The sequence below is a fragment of the Vulpes vulpes genome, chromosome X, assembly GCF_048418805.1.
Source record: "Vulpes vulpes isolate BD-2025 chromosome X, VulVul3, whole genome shotgun sequence".
Classification (NCBI taxonomy): Eukaryota; Metazoa; Chordata; class Mammalia; order Carnivora; family Canidae; genus Vulpes; species Vulpes vulpes.
Genome location: NC_132796.1, coordinates 28,085,875 through 28,108,129, shown reverse-complemented (window position 1 = coordinate 28,108,129; position 22,255 = coordinate 28,085,875). Strand labels below are relative to the sequence as shown.

General features: G+C 35.1%; 1 protein-coding gene across 2 annotated transcripts in view; it reads left to right on the top strand.

The window, feature by feature from the left end:
• The window catches only part of DMD (dystrophin), a 2,426,617-nt gene that overhangs the window by 552,322 nt on the left and 1,852,040 nt on the right, over window positions 1-22,255 (top strand). For both annotated transcript variants that reach the window (XM_072743155.1, XM_072743156.1), the window contains exon 2: window positions 9,997-10,058. In XM_072743155.1, coding sequence (XP_072599256.1) covers window positions 9,997-10,058 — 62 coding nt within the window. The remainder of the gene's footprint in view (window positions 1-9,996; window positions 10,059-22,255) is intronic.

The following is a 22,255-nucleotide window of genomic DNA, read 5'->3' as shown; positions in this document are numbered from 1 at the left end:
CAGGGGATCCCTGGGTGGCTCAGTGGTTTAGTGCCTGCCTTTGGCTCAGGGCACGATCCTGGAGTCCCAGAATCGAATCCCACATTGAGCTCCTTGCATAGAGCCTGCTTCTCCCTCTGCCTGTGTCTCTGCTTCTCTCTGTGTGTCTCTCATGAATAAATAAATAAAATCTTTAAATAAGTAAATAAATAAATAAATACAATCTTTTAAAAATAAAAAAAATCCTTTAAATATAAAATAAAACACAAACCAATATTGCTATTTTCCTACTTAAAATTATACTTTGGTTTCTGTCTTCTAACTAAAGTTTAAGTCTCTTCCTAATTTGGCTAAAGATCATTTCTCTTTTATCTAAAGTCATCTCAGCCACTTTTGTCCTCCCCTTCCTCTTCCTCTTGTTCCTTGAATGGACCATACTCCTATCCTGGTAGTTGCACCTCTTTTTTTTATGCTCTGGGGTTATTTTTCACCTTTCTTGCTTCTATATTCTTTTTTTTTTTTTTACAATTTTATTTATTTATTCATGAGAGACACACAGAGAGAGGCAGAGACACAGGCAGAGGGAGAGGTAGGCTCCTCATGGGAGCCTAATGTGGACTCGATCCTGGGATTCCAGGATCACGTCCTGAGCCGAAGACAGATGCTCAACCACTGAGCCACCCAGGCATCCCTCTATATTCTTAATTAATGTTTAGAAATCAACTGAGATGTCACTTCACCAAGGAAACACTGGATTTTTCAAGTTACATTTTTTTAATATATGCTTTTGACAAAACCCTGTATTTTCTTCATCAAAGAACTTACCTATGTATCCACTATATATTTGTTTTGAGTGTGTCTCTTTCTCTCACTATGCTGTAAAGGCAAAAGGGTAGGAACTTTATCTTTTACACAGTTATATTTCTACCACCTTGTAGGTATCAGTATATATTTTCAGTGGACTTAACAGCCTTCAAGAGGAAAAGTTATGTATAAGTTTCCTATTGATGCTATAAAAATTACCACAAATTTAGCAACTTAAAACAACTCCTATTTCTTATATAACAATTCTTCAGGTCTCCAATCTGAAATTGACTTCATGGGGCTAAAGTTAAGGGCCATCAGAACTGTGTGCCTTCTGGAGACTTCAGGGAAGAATCCATGCCCTATCTCTCCCATTGTGGAGCCTGCCCTCTTCTTCATCTTCAAAACCAGCAGCATTGGGTCAAGTCCCTTTTTTTAATTTAAATTCAATTAGCCAATATGCAGTAGTTTCAGATCATTAGTTTCAGATGTACTGTTCAGTAATTCATCAGTTGCATATAACACCCAGTGCTCATCACATCACATGCACTCCTTAATGCCCATCACCCAACTACCCAATCCTCCACCCACCTCCCCTCCAGCAACCCTGTTTCTTTCCTATACTTAAGAGTCTCTCATGTTTTTTCTCTCTCTCTGATGATTTCCCATTCAGTTTTCCCTCCCTTACCCTATGATCCTCTGTGCAATTTCTTATATTCCACATATGAGTGTAACCATATGATAATTGTCTAATAATTCTCTAATTGACTTATTTAGCTCAGCATAATACCCTCCAGTTCCAAACATGTGGATGTAAATGGTAGGTATTCATCCTTTCTGATGGCTGAGTAATATTACATTGTGTGTGTGTATATATACATCTCACATCTTTATCCATTCTTCTGTCAAAGGGCATCTCAGCTCCTACCATGGTTTGGTTATTGTGGACATCGCTGCTATGAACACTGGGGTGGACGTACCCCTTTGGATCACTACATTTGTATGTTTGGGGTAAACACCTAGTAGTACAAGTGCTGAGTCATAGGGTAGGTCTATTTTTAGCACCTTGAGGAACCTCCATACTGTTTTCCAGAGTGGCTGCACCAACTTTCATTCCCACCAATAGTGTAAGATGGTTCCTCTTTCTCCGCATCCTCACGAACATAAACCTGTTGTTTCCTGACTTGTTAATTTTAGCCATTCTGGCTGGTGTGAGGTGATATCTCATTGTGGTTTTGATTTGTATTTTCCTGATGCCGAGTGATGTAGAACATTTTTTTTCATATGTCTGCTGGCCATTTGTATATCTTTTTAAGAGAAATGTCTGTTCACGTCTTTGGACCAAGTCCTTGTTATGCTGCTCTCTCTTAGGCTGTCTCTCTTCGGCTGCCCTCTTCCCCCTTTGAAGGGCACACTGTGATTATATTGGTCCAACTTGGATAACCTGAGATGGTCTTCCTATCCAAAATGACCTGATTACCAAATTTTAGTCCATCTGCAACCTTAATTCTCATTGCCATAACAAAGAATTTTAAAATACTTTAACTTATTGTAAAACAAATGAGTTTTAAGAAAACTTATTCAGAAATTCTTGGGATTGGGACATGAACCTTTTCGGAGGACCATTTTCCTGTCTACCACAGGTTAATAGAACTAATATCTGCAAAACACAAAAGTAAGAAAAGGTCTGAAAAGTAAATCTGGTCCTCATTAATTTAAAACATCTTTACTAAGCACTATTGTGTAACATATTCTATGCTAAGTGCCAGGAATTCAGTTAGAATCTAGACAGTCACTGTCTTGGAAATTAGAAAGGATATGGGTGATATTATTAACAACTTTTGTAGGGTGATGAGCAGTGGAAACTGCATCACACTGATTGAAGAGTGAGTGGAAAAGAAGGAAACCTCTTTGACACTAACTGGTTTTCTCTTCTTTGTGCTGTAATTTAATTATTTTAGACCTCCTCATTATAAAATGACCACGAATATCACCTTCGGCCCTAACATTCTGTAATCCTATGATCAAAAGCTATTACTCAGATTTAATGGAAAGCATTTTTCATGACATTCTCCCTTCTACTCTCCTCCACTTTGCATTGCCATTTTGAAGCATTAATAACATGGCAAATCCATTTTCTAACTATATCCTGAGTTTAGGGCCTTCCTTCATAATGTTGCACAGTATCACATAACCTTATCTAATGTTTACCATTAATCATCCACATTTCTCATTTCCCTTTTTCTCATCTTTGGTAGAAGCAAAGAATAGAGACCCTAATACTTCTTCTATATTGCTGAATAGTCCTCTATTTAATGTGAAATATTCCTTTGTATTTCTACACTATATGTATTTCTACACTAGTACCAACTCTAATGTTCCCTTCTCCTTCTATACTTGTATTTTCTGGGTCACTTAAGTGGTGAGAATTTTCAATTAACATACTAGCTGGCACCCAAGGAAACGTCATTTTTTAAAATGTTTTTCTGGCACAGATCATGATTAACTTCCCTGTGTAATGAGGATAATTTGTGGTGTTTATATAACTGGGTTGTTTGATTGGTTTAGTTTTTCAATGCTTTCACTCATGCTGTCGTATCTGATCACATATAGAGGGTCATATTACTCCCAAATACCTTTATAATTTCATCTCATGCTACTCCCTTCTCCACACTTTAGAGTGCAACAAAACTGAATTAAATATAATGAAGATCATTCTTTTTTCTTAAATATAGTAGATACACATTGTTACACTAGTTTCAGGTGTACAACTTCGTGATTTGACAAGTTTATACATTATGCTATGTTGACCACAAGTATAGCTACCATCTATCCCATTACGCTGCTCTTAAAATATCAATGCCTGTATTCCTCTTACTCTGCCTTTTATTCCTGTGACTTATTCATTCTGTAACCGGAGGCCTGTATCTCCTACTCCCCTTCACCATTTTGCCCAGCCTCCTTCCCTCTGGCGACCATCAGTTTGTTCTCTGTAATATAGTTTTGATTCTCTTTTTGTTTGTTTTCTCATTGTTTTAGATAACATTTATGGGTAGAATCATACAATGTTATTGTATTCCTTATGACCTATGAACTCCTCCTAAAGATTCATCTTTCCCTTTGAACCTTTTTTCTTTCCCTTTTTTGGCTCATCCTGCTAGACTCAACTTAGCCAACCCCTTCTAGAAAATGTCTTCCCTAACATCCATGTGGCTACATATCCCTTTTCTGTGCTCCTGTAATATCCTTTGACTATATGTATCCTTGCTGCTATAAGACGTTTAATATATTTATCTATCATATGTGTATATTCTACAAGGGTGTGAATGGTGGTAAAAACTGAATTCTATTTATCTTCTCAGTAACCATTACAATGACCAACAGATACTAAGCATTCTGTAAATAATTATTTTTTGTAAATAATTATTCTATAAATTACTACATAAAAAATTATTTCATTACATCTTAAAATCAACTCCATGAGCTAAAAGGCAATTAATATCTTTATTTCACAAATAAAGAGACTGAGGCCACCATACTCATAAGTCCTGCACTAGAAGCCAGTTCCCCTGATTTAATGTTCTCTCAGTTTGCCAACATCATTTTTGTGCAGTAAGTCACTCTTGTGAATCATGAATATTGCAATTTAATTATCCTACATTTATAGGAGACTGAGGGTCTCAGGAATATAAAAGTTAATAACAGGGTAAAAGGTCATTGCACTAATCTTAGAAAATATGAAGGGCCAGATTTATTGGTTAAAAATGATTTTATGAGAAAGGGTTAATTAATTCTGAGACGAAATACAATTTTTATGCCATAGTAGAAAGCTAATTTTATGAGTTTTCCCCATAGAGAGAATAAAATAAAATGTTGGTCACTCTGTGCAATTTATGAAGTAGTAGTTCTTCACTCCTTGACATCTCTAGGGAACAGTTTTCAAGTAAATTTTTCTAACAGAGATTTTGTACTTGGCCTCTCACATTAATATACTCAAGCATATTTTTATTAGTAAAAGAAAATCAGTTATAAACAAACCCTAGAGAAAACAAAATAGAATATGTGCTCTTGAAATGACTAAGCAGGAGTATCTAGATAATCATTTCCTAGTAAAACAGAATTCACTTTATTCTTTTCTCATTCTCTTTCTTGTTGATTTCACATTTATATCTCTTCCTATAGACTATGTATCTATAATTACATATATTTTATTAAAGTATTGAAATCATCTCTATTGGCTCTATGGCAATTTATCATATATGTATATGTATATTGACTTTAGACTATGGATATGTAACATTGTGTTTAAAAGGATCAACTTTGGGGATCCCTGGGTAGCTCAGCGGATTAGTGGCTGCCTTCTTCGGCCTGGGACGTGATCCTGGAGTCCCGGGATTGAGGCTCACATCGGGCTCCCTGCATGGAGCCTGCTTCTCCCTCTGCCTGTGTCTGTGCCTCTCTCTCTCTCTCTCTCTCTCTGTCTCTCATGAATAAATAAAATCTAAAAAAATAATAAAAAAATAAAAGGATCAACATTTAGGAGAGCCTCTGTGGCTCAGTCATTTCAGTGTCTGAGTCTTCATTTCAGCTCAGGTCATGATATCTGGGTCCTGGGATCAAGCCCATGTCAGGCTCCCCATTTGGCAGAGTCTACTTGTATTGTCTCTCTCTCTGCCGCACATCCCCCCATGTACATGCACTCACTCTCTCAAATAAATAGATAAGTCTTTAAAACTAAATAATAAAAGTATCAACTTTTAAGTCATATGAGAAATAACAATGGAAATGGATATATTTACATATATATAAAAGTATAGATTTTTAGCATAATAAAAATGAAATGAAAATTAAAAGAAATACAAGCACTTGGGAATATATATGCATTCACTGACTAAGAGTAAGTAGCTTAATTTATGATAGTGATTATTTTTTTAAAGATTTTATTTATTTATTTATTTATTTATTTATTTATTTATTTGAGAGAGAGAGCGAGAGAGCAAGCACATTCGGCGGGGGGTGCGACAGGGCAGAGGGAGAGGAAGAAGCAGACTCCTAACTGAGCAGGGAGCTCAATACAGGGCTTGATGTGGGGCTAGATCCCAGAACCCTGGGATCATGACCTGTGCCAAAGGCAGACATTTAACCAACTGAGCCACTCAGGCATTCTATGATATTGATTCTTAACTTGGCTTTCATGGTAATAGGAACCTTCTGCAGAGAGATCAGTGAACCCCATGAAACTGTATGTAAGTATGTCTGTATACGCATTTTTAAGTAGAGAGGATCATTATTTTTATCAGATAATCAAATGGAGTCCACAACTTGAAGTGTTTAAGAACTACTGCTTTAAAAATAAAAAGAACTACTGCTTTATAATCTCATTCTAATTAATTGTAAAATATCAAGAGCTCAATTAGATACATGAGCAGAGGATATAAACAAGTATTTTGACAAAAGTAGAAGATGCAGAATAAATTTTGAAAACATGTTCTACCTTATTAGTAATCAAATGGATTCAAATTAAGATGAGCATCAACTATCTCCTTATATCTGATAAAGCAATAATCACTTTAAGAACGAAAGCAACAAAATTCCTATCAGCAACATAACTTCATTGTTTCTAGTGCCATAAAACATTGATATGGCCATTGGGAAAGCAATATGACAATATTTAGTAAAAGCCATAAGAGTTTTTTTTTAATATTGACCCAATAATTTATTCTGAGACAATTATACACCAGAAGCTGAAAGAGAATGCATGAAGATGTTCATTATGGTGGAATTTCTAATAGCAAACAAAAGGAAATGGAAGCCCATAAGATATTTAGCATAAAATAAGTTGAAAAGGCAGAATGTTATGTGGCTATGTAAAATACATGTCTATGGGGATTGTAATGTGTAGACACAAAACTTTGGGGTGATTTTTAATACTAATTAATTTCTATATAGTTTTAATATTAATGAATTTAATTATTGTAAAAATATTTCCATAATGTTAACCTATGACAAAAGTTGAGCACTAAATATAAAATAGTAAATACAGGGGCATTATTTAAAATATTATTATTTTTTAAATCAAGTGTTTTCTTTTTTTTAAAGATTTTATTTATTTAGTCATGAGAGACACAGAGAGAGAGAGGCAGAGATACAGGCAGAGGGAGAAGCAGGCTCCATGCAGGGAGCCGGATGTGGGACTTGATTCCAGGACTCCAGGAATACGCCCTGGGCCAAAGGCAGGCGCCAAACCCCTGAGTCACCCAGGGATCCCCGAATATTTAAAATATTAACAAATGAATCATCTAACATAGTAAGGAAGGTTCAGTTTTCCAATCTGGATAAATCTGGATAGTCCATGTAGACATGCAGGTTGTAGGCTTTAAAATTCCAGGATGTCATTCACATCGATTATAATATACATGGAATTCCTTGGGTTGCTTAAAATAGAGGCCCTGAAATCCTGGTTATTTTTCATTTGTGATAATACACTCAACTCTTGTGACTTTGATTATCTTATGGCATCCCATATTATCTATGCAAATATAATGTGAACTGGTTAATGTGAAAAGCCATGGACTTTGATTCAAACAATCTATATCAGGTTCATCTGTGTCACTTACTAGCTTTATTCCTTCTAAGCTTGTATTTTTTTAATGGATAAAATGGCAAATTATATATGGATTGAGATGACATGTGAACAGCTCAATGAACAGTAAGACACTAATAAATGATATATCTTATAATGATAAAACCAGTTATATTAATATTTATCATGTTAAAACAGATGTTATATAGCAAAATAAAACATCAGCAGGTAATTCATTAAGGGCATATTTTTCTTGTATTAAAAGCAAAAGAAGTAAAAAAGAAGACCCTAGTGCAAATATTTGTATGACAAAATTCACCTTTAGTGCTGTTTACACAGTAGATACATACTATTTTGCACACAATGTGAAAGTTTCCCTCCTGCCTTCAAGGCTGATCTAAAAATCACTCTTTGTACATATAATTGAAACCAATTAAAATGTTGCTTTACTACCTACTTTTCACTGAAAAGTATGTGAAACACATCTCTTCAAATGTCTTCCTATTCAACTTTTGGATGAAGATGGTTGGGCATGTTTTACAACCAACCTTTAAGTGTGTGTTTTCAAATGACTCATTTACTCTCCCATGTCTGACAGGATTTGCATGCACATGTAGGGAAAAATAAGTGGAATTGCAAATAATGTCATTAACTTAAAATGTGTCTATCATTGAGAAATAAATATACCGACAAATACTCTTGCAGCAGGTCCATGAAAATGATTAAAAGTTGACCATTTGAAATGTTCTGTTTATTTATTTTATTATTATCAAAAGAGTAATGCTGAATTTAGGGAAGTATATTCACAAAAAGCTAGATTAGTTTCAGAAACTAGGAATATTTCTTTATTCACACTTGTCAACAAAGAAAAAACTTCCATATCGTAGCTATGGTTTATCCTGTACTGTATGGGTAATGCTGATATTTGGCCACATGCAGTGTAGTTTGTGGCCCTAACCCAATTAAATAAGAAGGAAGTATTTTGTGATGCTAAATAAAAATTTCTCATCTAGGAAAACAGTTTTAGGTTTATTATTTATCTGCTGTTACTCCATATAACTTAATAGTATCCACTTCTAGATTAATAATGTGCTTTAAAGATAAACAGATATTCTTAGTACATGGATACATTTGTCGTGGGAAATGATTCTTCACTGTGGATCATCCGTTTTCAGGAGAAGCACTGGAGATTCACTGCTGAAAAAGAATCTAAGAGCAAATGAGGTTATTTTGTCAGGACATTTCAATAAGAGTTCTTCTGACCCAATGTAAATAAAATATAAACCTCTCCATTTTAAATCTTTCTCAGATGCACTCATTTATTGAACATTAATTAATATGATTATATTTACAGTAATTTAAAGGTAGGCTTTGGCTTTAAAAAGGATTTCAATTAATCAAGATTGATTATTTTTCTGCCCATTTAACTCCATACCAATTTCCAGCTTGAAAAAAAAAGAACTAATTTTTAGAAGCATGAATTCTGTGAAGCTGTTTCTTAATAATTTTCCACCACACTCTCTTGGTGTAAGAAGTCCTTGGAGATTTTTCCTTTGAGTATTTATATGTAATCCATGAAGGGTGTCATTTGCATTTTGATTTGAAATTTCCTGACTTTGGGATGAAAAGAAGTACTAAAAATTTTGAAGTTGTAAGATCCCCCCTCCTCTAAAGCTTTTGCATGTTTATCAAATATTTGCTGAGCTCTTAGTTTGTGCAGACAATGCTAGCTTCTGGGATGCAAAAACTATGCTCCTAATCATCAAGAAACCTCTCCTATGCTGGGGGCCCATGTTAAGAGTATGGAGGTATTGCAAAAGAGGAGAAAATCAATTTTATTTATTTTTATTTTTTTATTTTTGTTAAAGATTTATTTATTCATGAGAGGGAACCCTGGGTGGCGCAGCGGTTTAGCGCCTGCCTTTGGCCCAGGGCGCAATCCTGGAGACCGGGGATCGAATCCCACGTCAGGCTCCTGGTGCATGGAGCCTGCTTCTCCCTCTCCCTCTGCCTTTGCCTCTGCCTCTCTCTCTCTCTCTCTCTCTGTGACTATCATAAATAAATAAAAAAAATTAGTTATTCATGAGAGACACAGAGAGAGGGGAAGAGACACTGGCAGAGGGAGAAGCAGGCTCCCCATACGGAACCCAATGTGGGACTTGATCCCAGGACTGGGATCATGCCCTGAGCCAAAGGCAGACGCTCAACTGCTAAGCCACCCAGGTGTCCCGAGAAAATCAATTTTAAATGTACTGGGAGGGATGTAAAAAGAAAATATCAGGAATAGTTTCTCAGAAGAAATACCCATATTGGCTCTTTTGATTATGCTAAAGTATTTATCATAGAAGGATAAGTAATATTTCCTTTATTCAGATGAGACTACTTTTCTGTAATGTCTTTATATAATATTTGAATCAGCATAGATTTGGCCATATCAATTATTTTTCACATCTCATTTTTAGTTTGGATGCCCAATACCAATATCAGTTATGTTTAATTTCATTATCAATGAATTTAATACCAAATATAAAATAACACTGATGCATAATAACTGAATTATTTTGGTTATGAAATATGATATTCAAAATTCTTTCCTAACTCTTAAGTCTTTTTTAAATTTTACATTATAGATGAAAGAGAAGATGTTCAAAAGAAAACATTCACAAAATGGATAAATGCACAGTTTTCTAAGGTAAGAATGTTTTGGTCTTCTCTTTTAAAATATAATGTGACTGAATTTTCAAAATGAACTATGTACCTGTGTAAGTTTAAATATCCATATTGTTTTTATCATAGTGTCATTTTGTTTTAGCTGTGCAGATTTAGGAACATTATGTTGACTTTTAATTAAGAAGCAGCAGCAGAATATATGGTAAAGAGAAATTATTTAATTAGACAAAATGTATCTTTGGATCTTAACGATAATGTGAGTTTCTTTAATTACATCAGTCATCTAAAAATTATAATCACAATCTTCCACCAAGTAGCTAGTATATGCCACACATTAGCAGAAGATCTGAGGGATTTTTTATTGTCTGAAAGTGATCTTTTTTTTTTCTTTCTTAGTCTTTACTAGTTCAAAAAATACTAATACAACTGCCTTGGGTCTGTTTGACCCCTATCACTTAGGGTATGTGTCAGTTTAAAATAAGAAGTTTATCCTCTTTTTCTGCAGGCATCAACCCATACTCTTAATACATTTATTTATTTTGCAAATGCAACTTAATTTATATTCCATATATAGCACAATTCTAGATAATATGTGAACACAGAATAAAATATTCTTACCTTGAAAACTAGCATTAAGAGTAACATGTAAAGAGGTTTATATATATTTTGAAGTTAGAAAGATTTGGCTTATTTTGCATGTGATTATGAAGCTTAATAGGGTCAAAATATGTGAAAATTCCTACCACGGTTGCTGACAATCTTAATATATGTGGATCACTCTCTCCATAGGTCTGTCTTGTTTTATAAAAGTTTTGCTAATGAATCCAAAACAATCCCCTGGGAGATGCAATATTAAAAAGTGCACCCATTACTATTACAAAAGGTTTTCTAGTGTCATCTATTGTTTATGGGATTTGTTAGGAGAATTTTCCCAGGTAGTCTTTAACATATTAGCAAGATAAAGTTATTGAAATTTAACTAAGAAGATTTCGTTTATATTTACTTACTGAATTAACAATTAATAAATTGCTATTACAGAACTTTAAACAATAAACATAAAAACCTATTTTTAAAATCTCAAGTTTTTTTAAACTAAGTGGGTACAAATAATAAAAAAAATTATAACAGTACTAATGAAGAAGAATAAATGAAAAATAAACTCAGAAATATGTAGGATAGGAATTCCTATTTCCCAGAATATTTACCAGGTGGATATATGTGATTTAACTGCTATATCTACCAGTCTCATTGAAATCTTAATTTTGGAATTTTGAAACAGGCAATAGATATAAGCTTTGAAATAAATATACAAACAAATCAGGATCATAAGGAGAAGTTTTATAATAATAAATGTTACATAATACTCTGAATCTTTGAATTAAATCAATGAGTTGTTTTAAGAAGTTGTGAGGACATAACTGAAACAAACACTGCAAATTCTCATTCCCACAGATCTAAATAGATCATTACTCCCTATACACTGACAGTTCAGGTAGCACTTACCACAACTCACATGCTAATATACAAACCATAGTTTGATATGCTGTCTTCTATGAATACATTGTTGGCACTGACTTAGAGCAATTTTTCCCTACTCTGAGTGCCCATATTTTAAAGGCTGTGAAATAATTACATGCATGAGTGCATTGACTGTTTTTTGTATCCCCACCTCCAAATCCAACTTCTACTTATTTCATTTATTTTATAAACGTTCTTCCTCAACCTATTAAAATTGGATTAGGGGAGTTACCAGAGTTTCATATTTGGGCATATGCTAGGTGTCAGGAATATAAATAAATGTTTATAAAGGCAGAGGAAAAAAGTACTTAGAGATCAAATTTATAATGTGTGTGTTGATTTTTCATTTAGAAAGCCTGAAAATATATTTTCCATGTTATCTGATTTTTCTTGTTGAGACTTCAAGTAATGACTAAATTCTTGTATATATTTCTGAGAATTAAGAGAAAGCTAATTGATTCCGTTTAAGTCCATTGATGATACCAAAAGATAAACATGACTGAGATATGTCACTTGGCACATATTTAGTATGTTACTATGTGGTGTTGGGCAGAATTCCAGGTGTGTAGGAGGCACAAGATTAGTTTAAGTTAAATCTTCAGATCTCATCAAACCTACACATTTGGAAGATACTGGAAAATTGCTAAATGGAGAGGCACTGACTGAAAGACCCCAAAGGAAGGATCATCAAAGAGCAAAACACTCTACCCTGAGAGAATTGGAAACAATGGAAGGCAAGAATGTACATTTTCTTTGTAACCCCAATGATCTGTATCAGTGCAGTAAATAAATATAATAAATGCATTTTTGGACAATAGTACAGAAGTAACATATATGTTAAGTTTAAGGAAAGAGGAGAAATTCTGAATGGAAAAGAATGTCGAAGAAGACTTTATTTTTTTAAAGATTTCAATTATTCATTTGAGAGAGAGAGAGAGAATACATGTGAGCACATGAAAGAGAGAAAGAGAAACAGAAAGAGAAACAGAAAGAGAAAGAGAGAGTGTGTGCACACCAGGACAAACAGGGGAGAGAGAGGGAGAGGGAGCTGGGAGCTCCCTGAGCTGGGAGCCCGACACGGGGCTCAATCCCAGGACCCTGGAATTGTGTGCCGAGCCAAAGGCAGACACTTAACCAACTGAGCCACTCTGGCACCCCTAAAGGAGACTTTAAAAAGAGAAAAAATGATGAAAAATTATCACCTGCGTGGTAAATTAGTCAAAGAGAAACACACATGTACAATAATAAAAATGATATGATGACTTAAAATATTTAACAGTGAGGCTCACACACATTCATTTATATAATATTTGTAAAGTAAAAAGAGACTACAAAGTAGTTCCCTGTTATTTTGTAGAGTTACATAAGGGATATTTAAGGGGAAAAATGTGATTAAATAAAGCCTTATCGTTTTGTGTCATTCAAAGCCAAATGTACCTTTATAGTAAATCCAACTGATTATTCACTTTTCTGGTACCATTTTAAAATAGACCCTATCTCTTCTTCAAAATAAGTCTTCTATTAACCTTCAATTCCAAAAATTTTTATTAGAATATGATTTATCACATCTATTCTATAAAGATAAGCAAACATTATTTGTCTCCACATAAACACAAAGCCATTGCTAGGTAAGATTAATTCAAGGTAAGTATTCTATTCATGTAATTTGTAGATATTTTATAATCCTAAAAATATTTAGTGTTTACCACAAATATAATTCACTAATAAGAATTACACAGGTTCATTCATACAAGCTTATTTAAAGAAAGTACACTTAAAATTATGACCAAAAATAATTTTGCCATAAAACTTGCTTGATGTTGGTGTTAGAGAAAAAGCAATCTATGGGGGAAAATATTTACTACTAGATCAATTGAAAGATTTAAACCATCTCCCAGTGAGTTATATGATAGTTTTGATCCTACATTGGATTTAGTGATTATCTTTATTTCTATCCTCTAACTACACTTCTCTGTATGATTCTTCCAAAAGTAGTAGACAACTTGAAATTTTATTTAAATGAAGTAGAAATGTGTAAATAGTTTTGTCTATGAACTTCACAAGGACCTATGATATGATAATGCATTTATGTCTTCATTGCCACAACATATACACCTATACCTAATAAGCCAGATTTTACCCTCTTGGAATAATGATAACACAAGATAGAATTAACTGGTGTAACATACTTTTCCCAAGAATTTATCATTATTTATGACCTAGCCAGCACAATAAGCATGGTATCATACAAATTAACACCAAAATTGTGAGTCAGTAAATCAGGCTTCTTTACATAGGACTCTGTCATGAAGCCTTAGGGGAAATCATTATATCCACACTTGAATTCATTTTGGGAAAAAAGGTAAACATAAAATAAAAAATTCTTTGAGTTTTGTTTTCCTTATATGTCCATATCTATTTTGTAAGAAAACATACATTAAAAGAGCTTTATAAATGTTAAAACATAAACATAAAATATTGCCATTTTTGTTACCATGTAGTGAAATTGCTGGATTGAAGGAATCACATATTTATGAGATTTTCCTGGATGCCTGCTCATTCATTATTTGAACATGGTTTTGGCTACTTTCTTTGGCTGGAACAGGGAGGATTTGTGTTTTATTATCCTGCTACACTCTCTGTGCCAATCCATGCCCTCAACACACACATATGTACACAAACATGCATGGACATACACTCAGTTTAAAATGAATGAAACCGTTTCATTGTGCAAAAGGAAGATAATGGAGTGCCTGGATGGCTCAGTTGGTTAAGTTTCTGCCTTCAGCTCAGATCATGATCCTGGGGTCATGGGCTCAGAGGGGAGTCTGCTTCTCCTTCTGACCCTGACCCCTCTCATGTTCTCTCTTGCTCTCTCTCTCAAATAAATAAACATTTTTTTTTTTTTTATGATAGTCAGTCACAGAGAGAGAGAGAGAGAGGCAGAGACACAGGCGGAGGAAGAAGCAGGCTCCATGCACCGGGAGCCCGATGTGGGATTCGATCCCGGGTCTCCAGGATCGCGCCCTGGGCCAAAGGCAGGCGCCAAACCGCTGCGCCACCCAGGGATCCCCTCTCTCAAATAAATAAATAAAATCTTTTAAAAAGGAAGATAATGAGATTTAGAAGCAAAACCTTGTTTCAGTGAAAGAGGTAACAGTATGTATACATTTCCTCTGTGTTAGTTCGAAACTTATACATAACAAATTTATATTGGATTCTACTCAAGGGGCCTGATTTAACAGAGATGATAGAGTAGACCTATTGTGTCATGAGAGGGTCACCATAGATATAAACTCACCATTATGCCCTTGGCTTCCTTTTTCTCCCTACTATTTGATACCAGAAAGAATTAAATTACTGAAGAAAATGAAGGGCAGTGTACTGTATCTCTGGATCATAATAAGCAGCTATTGGGGAGAAAAATTTTCCTTTGCCCTTCAGTGTTCTTCTGGCTGGTCTAAGAATTAAACTGATAGGAGGCAGATTAACAGGGAAGAAAAAAACCCAAGGTAAATTACATGCATAAGGAAGACCAGTGATAAAACAGATCCGAAGAAATGACCAAGGCCTGCAGCCTTTATCCATTTTAGACAAATGAACTGACACAATAAAGCGAACCTCTTTGGGAGCTTCAATTGGTAAGGAATTCTATGGAATTTGGGCTGGGGTAGTAAATTAGTAGAAGTAACAAGGTTTGTTTATATAGCCTGTTTTTTGTATAGCATCTTTAGCCCTAAAGTTCCTGTCTCTGATGATAAGAACGTCTCTTTACCTCTTGGTACAGAGAAGATAACTTTTATGTGAAAGATTTATTTCCTGCTTTCAAGGGACAAAGGAAGGCCAGAGTGTTCCTCTTCCTCTCTTTCTTAAATAACTTTAATTCAAAATATCTATATCCTACCATGGCAGATCTTGGGGAAGCCTTCCCTGAGCCTCAACATAGCCCATACAAAGCTTGGGTAAGAGTTGAATGATTGGGTACAGTTGTTTTAGTGAGATGACTATTGGTACAAGAAACTATAGACCTCCTCATTTCAGAAATTGTGAAGATTAGGAACTTTTTCATTATATTTTTATATTATTATATTTTTCATTATATTATCATATTAATTTCCCAATGAATTATACTTTTATGGTTAAGTTGCTCTAGTGACCTCATGAGATAGTATTCAAGATGAGCTAAATGTGAGTGGAGGTGGTTTGCTCATGGGAAATGGAAGAGATGAAGCTAGAACTCAAGAAATTAGTTATGGATATAATTATCTAAATTGTGAGTATTTTTATTTATTAACATTAATTTTTATTTCCACTAATCACAAAGTAGTGTGTGTAAGAGAGAATTTAAATATTTATTTAATAATTTTATGAGAAATATTAAATATTGCCCTACTGGCATTGTGGACTCCCTAACATCTACACTAGATGTTAAGATGACTTCTAGAATGATGTGTCTGTGTTTGTAATTTAGATAATTATGCTAATAGTCTAATCCACTGAGAACCATTCTGTTGAATGTTTTCTTGAATCTAATCTTTGCAAAGTACCCAAGTAACAAAGGATATCATTCAGTTAGTGAAAGGAAAATTGGATTGTGATAGGTCTCACTATTTTTAATGAAAGACAAATAATTTATTGTTTATTTTGCAGATCTTTCTTAGAAATATGTATTTGATTAACCTACTGTTACTGAGCTCTTAATAACTCTAGCTAGTTGTAGAAGGTACACATGTTTTGCTCTTTAAGCTACTATGTTCTGAAACATCTTATGAGAAAATTGGAATTGTTGATTGCTATACCTATATAGTATAGAGTGGTCTCAGTGGCAAGCGTATTTAGCTGGAAAATGTAAATATTTACCAATTAGCATGATTGTTCCTAGGGAAAAAAATCTGTAGCTGTTAGGCAAATGCATTAGTTGTCTGATTTATTCTGTCTTAGGTCTCAGCATAACTTTCTAGCAAGACAGCATATATTGAATTTCGTGACTTATTTTCATTTTGGGGAGAATAGTTGGCACTCTGGTACCATCCCACCAGAGATATATGGTTGTTAAAATAACCTTTCAAGATTCAACGAATATATATTGAGTGCCACCTATGTGGCAAGCATAGTATTATATACTGTAAGAGGCACAATGCAACATGGTTTTTCTTCTCTAAAAGATTATCATCTGAGGGAAGAATCAATTACATAAACAAATAAAATAAAATAAAATATGGCCTTTAATACAATACAAGTGTCATAAGAACAAAAGGAAAAATGACTAATTGCTTAGAGAGAATGACAGCTTGTTGGAAAGAGGTGACATTTAATTTGTTGACACAAAGACAAATTAAAGGGAGATGAAGGCATCAAGAATTGCATGTAGAAATGGAACAATTGAGGAAGCTTGCTTGGCCTGTCAGGTGGTGAGTGGCTGAAGAGATCTGTGTGAATGGAGAATGGAGGATGTGAGAGAACACAAAGCCATTCCTGAATAATTGCTTTGTTGTTGGGGCCGGTTGGACCAACAGTGAGATATTTTTTTTAATCATGTTAATACCCAACCTCTGGTGGAAAAATGTTTACTTCTAAAACAATAGCCAGTAATAAAGCAATTAGACTGCCCTACTACCACTAATCCTTCCTGCAAAATTGAATCTGAAGCCTATGCTTTACACTTAGAGAATAGACATGTGGATCTAAAATGAAAATGCAAGTGGGTTACATTTTTTTGTAGTTGTTTGATACCACACATACTCATTAGCACACAACATAAGAATCACCTAGAGAGCTTGCTAAAACAGATTGCTGGGACTCATAGCCAGCGTTTCTGATTCCATATGTCTAGTGGAAGAGCCCAAGAACTTGGAGTCTCCCAATTAGAACTTGTTCCTATTATTAAAATTTTCTACAGCTATTATGTCAGGCAGTGAATAAATATTTTGAGTATTATGTCTATGCATTAAGTTCTTATCTTTCACTTAAAAAGTCATTTATATTTAAGAAACATGTTTTGACAGAAATACACAGAAATCCTATGTTCATTAACTTATTATTTATTGAGTGTGTATTACAAGTTGGTTGCTCTATATTTTTGAATAGGGCAATGGAGAGAAAAAAGTCCTTTTCATCAGAGGGCCCTATGATCCCTATGAGTGAACCTAAACAAGGAAACAGCAAACTGTTTGACATTCTCTGTACTTATTTGTAAACTTGTTTTCTCTCTCTGAAACTAGAATATAGAATTTCAAATAGTGATGGATGGATGCTAAGAGGAAAGTTAAAGCAGGGTAAGGGAAGAATAAGAATATGATGGGTGCTATTTTGTAAAATGAATTCTGAGAAAACCTCTCTAAAGAGACACATAAGAAACCTGGGGGAAGAGAAAAGAAAATCCAGGCAGAAAGAACATGTTCAAAGGTCCTAAGGAGGGATCATGTGTCCAGGGACAGCAGGATGCCTGGGTTAGAGTGACCGGGGATGAGTACTATGAATTACAGGTGACATGGTATTGGTGGGGGACAAACTAGGTAGGGCATCTTGACCACTGTAAAGGTTCTGGCTTCGTGGTAGGTTAGGAGACTGAGTGTTTGAAGTAGTGACTGGAAGCAATGTAAATTATAATGTAGGATATAAAGGTAGAATTTGAGAGGTGAGCTAAAGGATAGTATAATAATATGGGTCGGGTGTGATGGGAGGCTAAAGCTAGGCTGGTAGCCATGGACCTGCAGGGAAATAAATGGCCATAGTTTGGAAAGTACAGATAGTAGAATTTACAGATGGACTAGATATGGAGATCGAGAGAGTGGAGAAAAATAGTTTCAAAAACATTTTTTGACAGTTTTAGCCTGATCATCAAACAGGATGGGATAGCTATTTATTGGGGTAAGAAAGACTATTGAAGGAGAGGGTTTGGTAGGAAAGTACGGGTAACTTTCCCATGAGAATTCATGGAAAAGAATTTTTGTTTTAGTGTATTGTCATGGAAAGAATATGTAAGGGTGCCTGGGCAGCTAAGTCAGTCAAGTAGCTGACTCCTGATTTTGGCTCATGCCATGATTTCTGAGTCCTGGGATTGAGCCCTATGTCTGGTTCTGCACTCAGAGGGGTGACTGCTTGAGGTTCTCTCTCTCCCTCTCCCTTTGTCCCTCCCAACCTCCTCACTCCTGCTCTCTAGCTAAATTAAATAAATATTTTTTAAAAAGAGTGTTTTCAGCTTCTGAAATTAACTTAAAGGTCAAAAATTTAAAAATTATTTTAATTTTTAAGAAAAAAAATTAAAAGAAGATATAAAATCCCTCTATCAGTCCCTCTATCACACACACACACACACACACACACACACACACTTGTGCTTGCTGGTGACTGAGAGAGGAATGTGTGTGTAAATCAAGTACATTTGCATTGGAGTTAATTTGATCTCTGTTTGTCTTGTGATCTAGTTTGGATGGCCAGAAATCAATGGAGACAGGCTTGATTTACTAATAGTTTTCTTCTTCATAGCATTTACTGTGTAGGATCTATGTCAACTGAATTATAGTTACTGTTTACATCTATTAAATGAGATCTTTGAGGGTCTGAGCTTTGACTCAATCATCACTGTATACTCCACACAGAGTATACTCCCTGATGTACAATGATACTCAATATTTACTGAATGAATGGAATGAATGGAAGTAAGGAAGGAAGAAAGGGAGAGAGGAATTGAAACCAAAGTTGGTTATACTGGCCATTATCTTAGTCCTTTCTTCTGTGAACACCCTCTCCTTCATGTTCTTTCATGTCTTCAAATATTATCTCCATCCAGGGCCTAACACTGGGCTTAATGCTTAGGAAGCACTCAGGAAATGATTTTTGAGTATACAACTTCCAAATATGCATCTGTGATACTGGGTTCAAGATCTGCATTTCTAAGCGCTTCCTGAACCTATCCACCAAGCTATGGCAGAGTTCTGGTAGGAGACCAAGATGATATAAATGCAGAAGACCCAGTTAGATAGATGGAAACAATAAGGGCTGGTTAATGATTGGAAAAGGGGAACCAGGAAGGAATCTGATGGGTGCAAGTGTTTCAGAACACTCAGCAGATATAGATACTTTAAATTGGGATGGGAACTGAGAAAGAAGAAAGAGGTATGTTTGGTGGCTGTTGACCACTTTGCTGTTAGATAGTCAAATAGTTGGTTTAATTTGGTTGTGAGGCATTCAGGAAATAGGTAGGAGGGCAAATACTAGATTCAGTAGCCTGAGTTTTAATTCCCAATTCACCACTTAGTGTACATAGACTTAAGTAAATTACTAAACATTCATAAGCCTCAACTTCCCCATCAAATATTTATTTAAAATATTAAAAGATGTTCTGCATGCAAAACACGTAGAATTATACCTGGCATGTTGTAAACACTCAATTAGTGTTGGCTATTATCATTAATATTCTTTTGAGGACAAGAGGAATTGAATCCTTCTGAGAAGCTTGAGGCTGGTATTTGTCTGACAGGCTTTTATTTTGCTGAGTGGGGCAAGGGAGCTCATGGATTTTGGTTATATCATGCTTTACTTTAATGGGGTTTGGGAATTGAATGGATTTAACTTGCTTTTTAAAAAAGATTTTATGTATTTGAGAGAGAGAAAGAGCAGAGAGAGAGAGAGAGAGCACGAGTGGGGGTGAGGGGCAGAGGGAGAGGGAAAAGCAGACTCCCTGCTGAGCAGGAAGCACGATGTGGGGCTCAGTCCCAGGACGCTGAAATCATGACCTGATCCAAAGGCAGATGCTTAACCAACTGAGCCACCCAGGTGCCCCTGGATTTAACTTGCAATGTGTAAAATATATATATACCTGGCTTGAAAACACAGCTTTATGATTAAGATTGTTAAGGTTGGTGACTAGAGAAATAGATGAGACACCTCACATAGAGCATGTGAGCTATGGATACCATAGTGGGTAGCAGCAATATTTACAGTGTAAGTCAAAAAGGAACAAAGAAGGGCAGGTAGCATGAAGGAGATGATGTGACTATCATTGTCAAACGTCCACAGAGTTCAAGTTAGGATGAGTACTCAAGCCTGTACACCCACCACCCTCCAGAATGCTTGTTTGTAACCCTGATAATGCAGCTACTCCCTGGGGACCTCTCTCTACTTCTCTTTGGTATTTGACCCCAGCATCCTAGATCCTGTATCATTGTCTTCCTTGGTTTGGTCTCCATGATCTTGTTTCAGAAAATGCAGCCACTCTTCTTTTTTTCCTGTGGATTTTCTTTCTAATTCTCCCACAATCATCCTCTGCTTTTTGCATTTTTCATGTTTTCTAAGGTCCTTCTTTCCTGTGTGTTTTTTGTTTGCTTTATTTTGGGGAACTCACATTTTCAAAGTTTCAAAGTCATTTCTTAAATTATCCAGTAATCCTAATTTTATGTTTGAGTGAGATACTAACATTTGATAAAGTTAAATACCCTTTCCTGATAAAAAATAATTTTCAAAAGATTCATTAGTTACTTCTGCTAACATGTTATAGTATGTACATATGGTTTAGTCTACAAGTCAGCCAATTACTTAATGAAGACACATTTGATGAATTCTGACTAAAGACAGGAAAAGTGTAAGAATGTTCCAGCTATCTTCACTATTATTAAACATTGTTTTGGAAGTATTAGCCATCAAGACCAGACAAGAAAAGCCAATTTAAGGCAAAACAGTTGAAAGAAGAGGTAACAGTATCACAATTTGCAGATATGACTGTTTATCTAAAAGGTCACAAAGTAATAATAACAATAACAGACATGGAAACCAATGCAAACAGCAAAATAATTTAAAGTTAGCAGAATATAAAATTAACATGCAAAATCAATAGACATCATGTATATAAATGCTAATGAGCTAGAAGATACTAAGGATCAGACATATTCATTTACAACACCAAAAACAAGAAATATATTTCACAAGAAATTTTCAAAATCCATATATAAAACTCTCCTTAAAGACTCAAAAGAAAATCAAGGGGAAACATCTACCCATGAAGAGCATGATTTAATATCATAGGAGCTCCTGGGTGTCACAGCCAGTTGGGTGTTGGACTCTTGGTTTCAGCTCAGGTTGTGATCTTGGAGTCGTGAGATCAAGCCCCTGGTGGGGCTCCTCGCTCAGCTTGGAGTTGGCTTCGGTTTCTCTCTAGCTCTCCCCCCACACCCAACTGGCTTGCTCTGCTCGCTTGTGCATTCTCTCTCTCTCTCTCTCTCTCTTTCTCTCTCTCTCTCTCTCTCTCTCAAATAAATACATCTTTTAAAAAAATGATTCAACATCATGAAAGTATCTGTTGTTTTTAAGTTAATGAATAAAATAAATGACATTCCAATATAAGTAATGTTTTCTTTTGGACTTAGACAAGCTGATTTTAAAGTTAATATAGAAAAATAAGCAAGAGGGCTTCTAGGTGGGTCAGTGGTTGAGCATCTGTCTTTGGCTCAGGTCATGATCCCAGGGTCCTGGGATTGAGTCTCACATTGGGCTCCCTGCAGGAAGCCTGCTTGCTTCTCCCTTGGCCCATGTCTCTGCCTCTCTCTGTGTCTCTTATGAATAAATAAATTTAAAAATCTTCAAAAAAAGAAGCAAAAACGTTTCCTCTTCTATAAAATGAAGGGAAAAATAAAATAAAATAGGAAAAAAAGCAAGCAAAAATAACCAGAAGAAAAAAACTGAAAATACTAATGAAGAGATAGG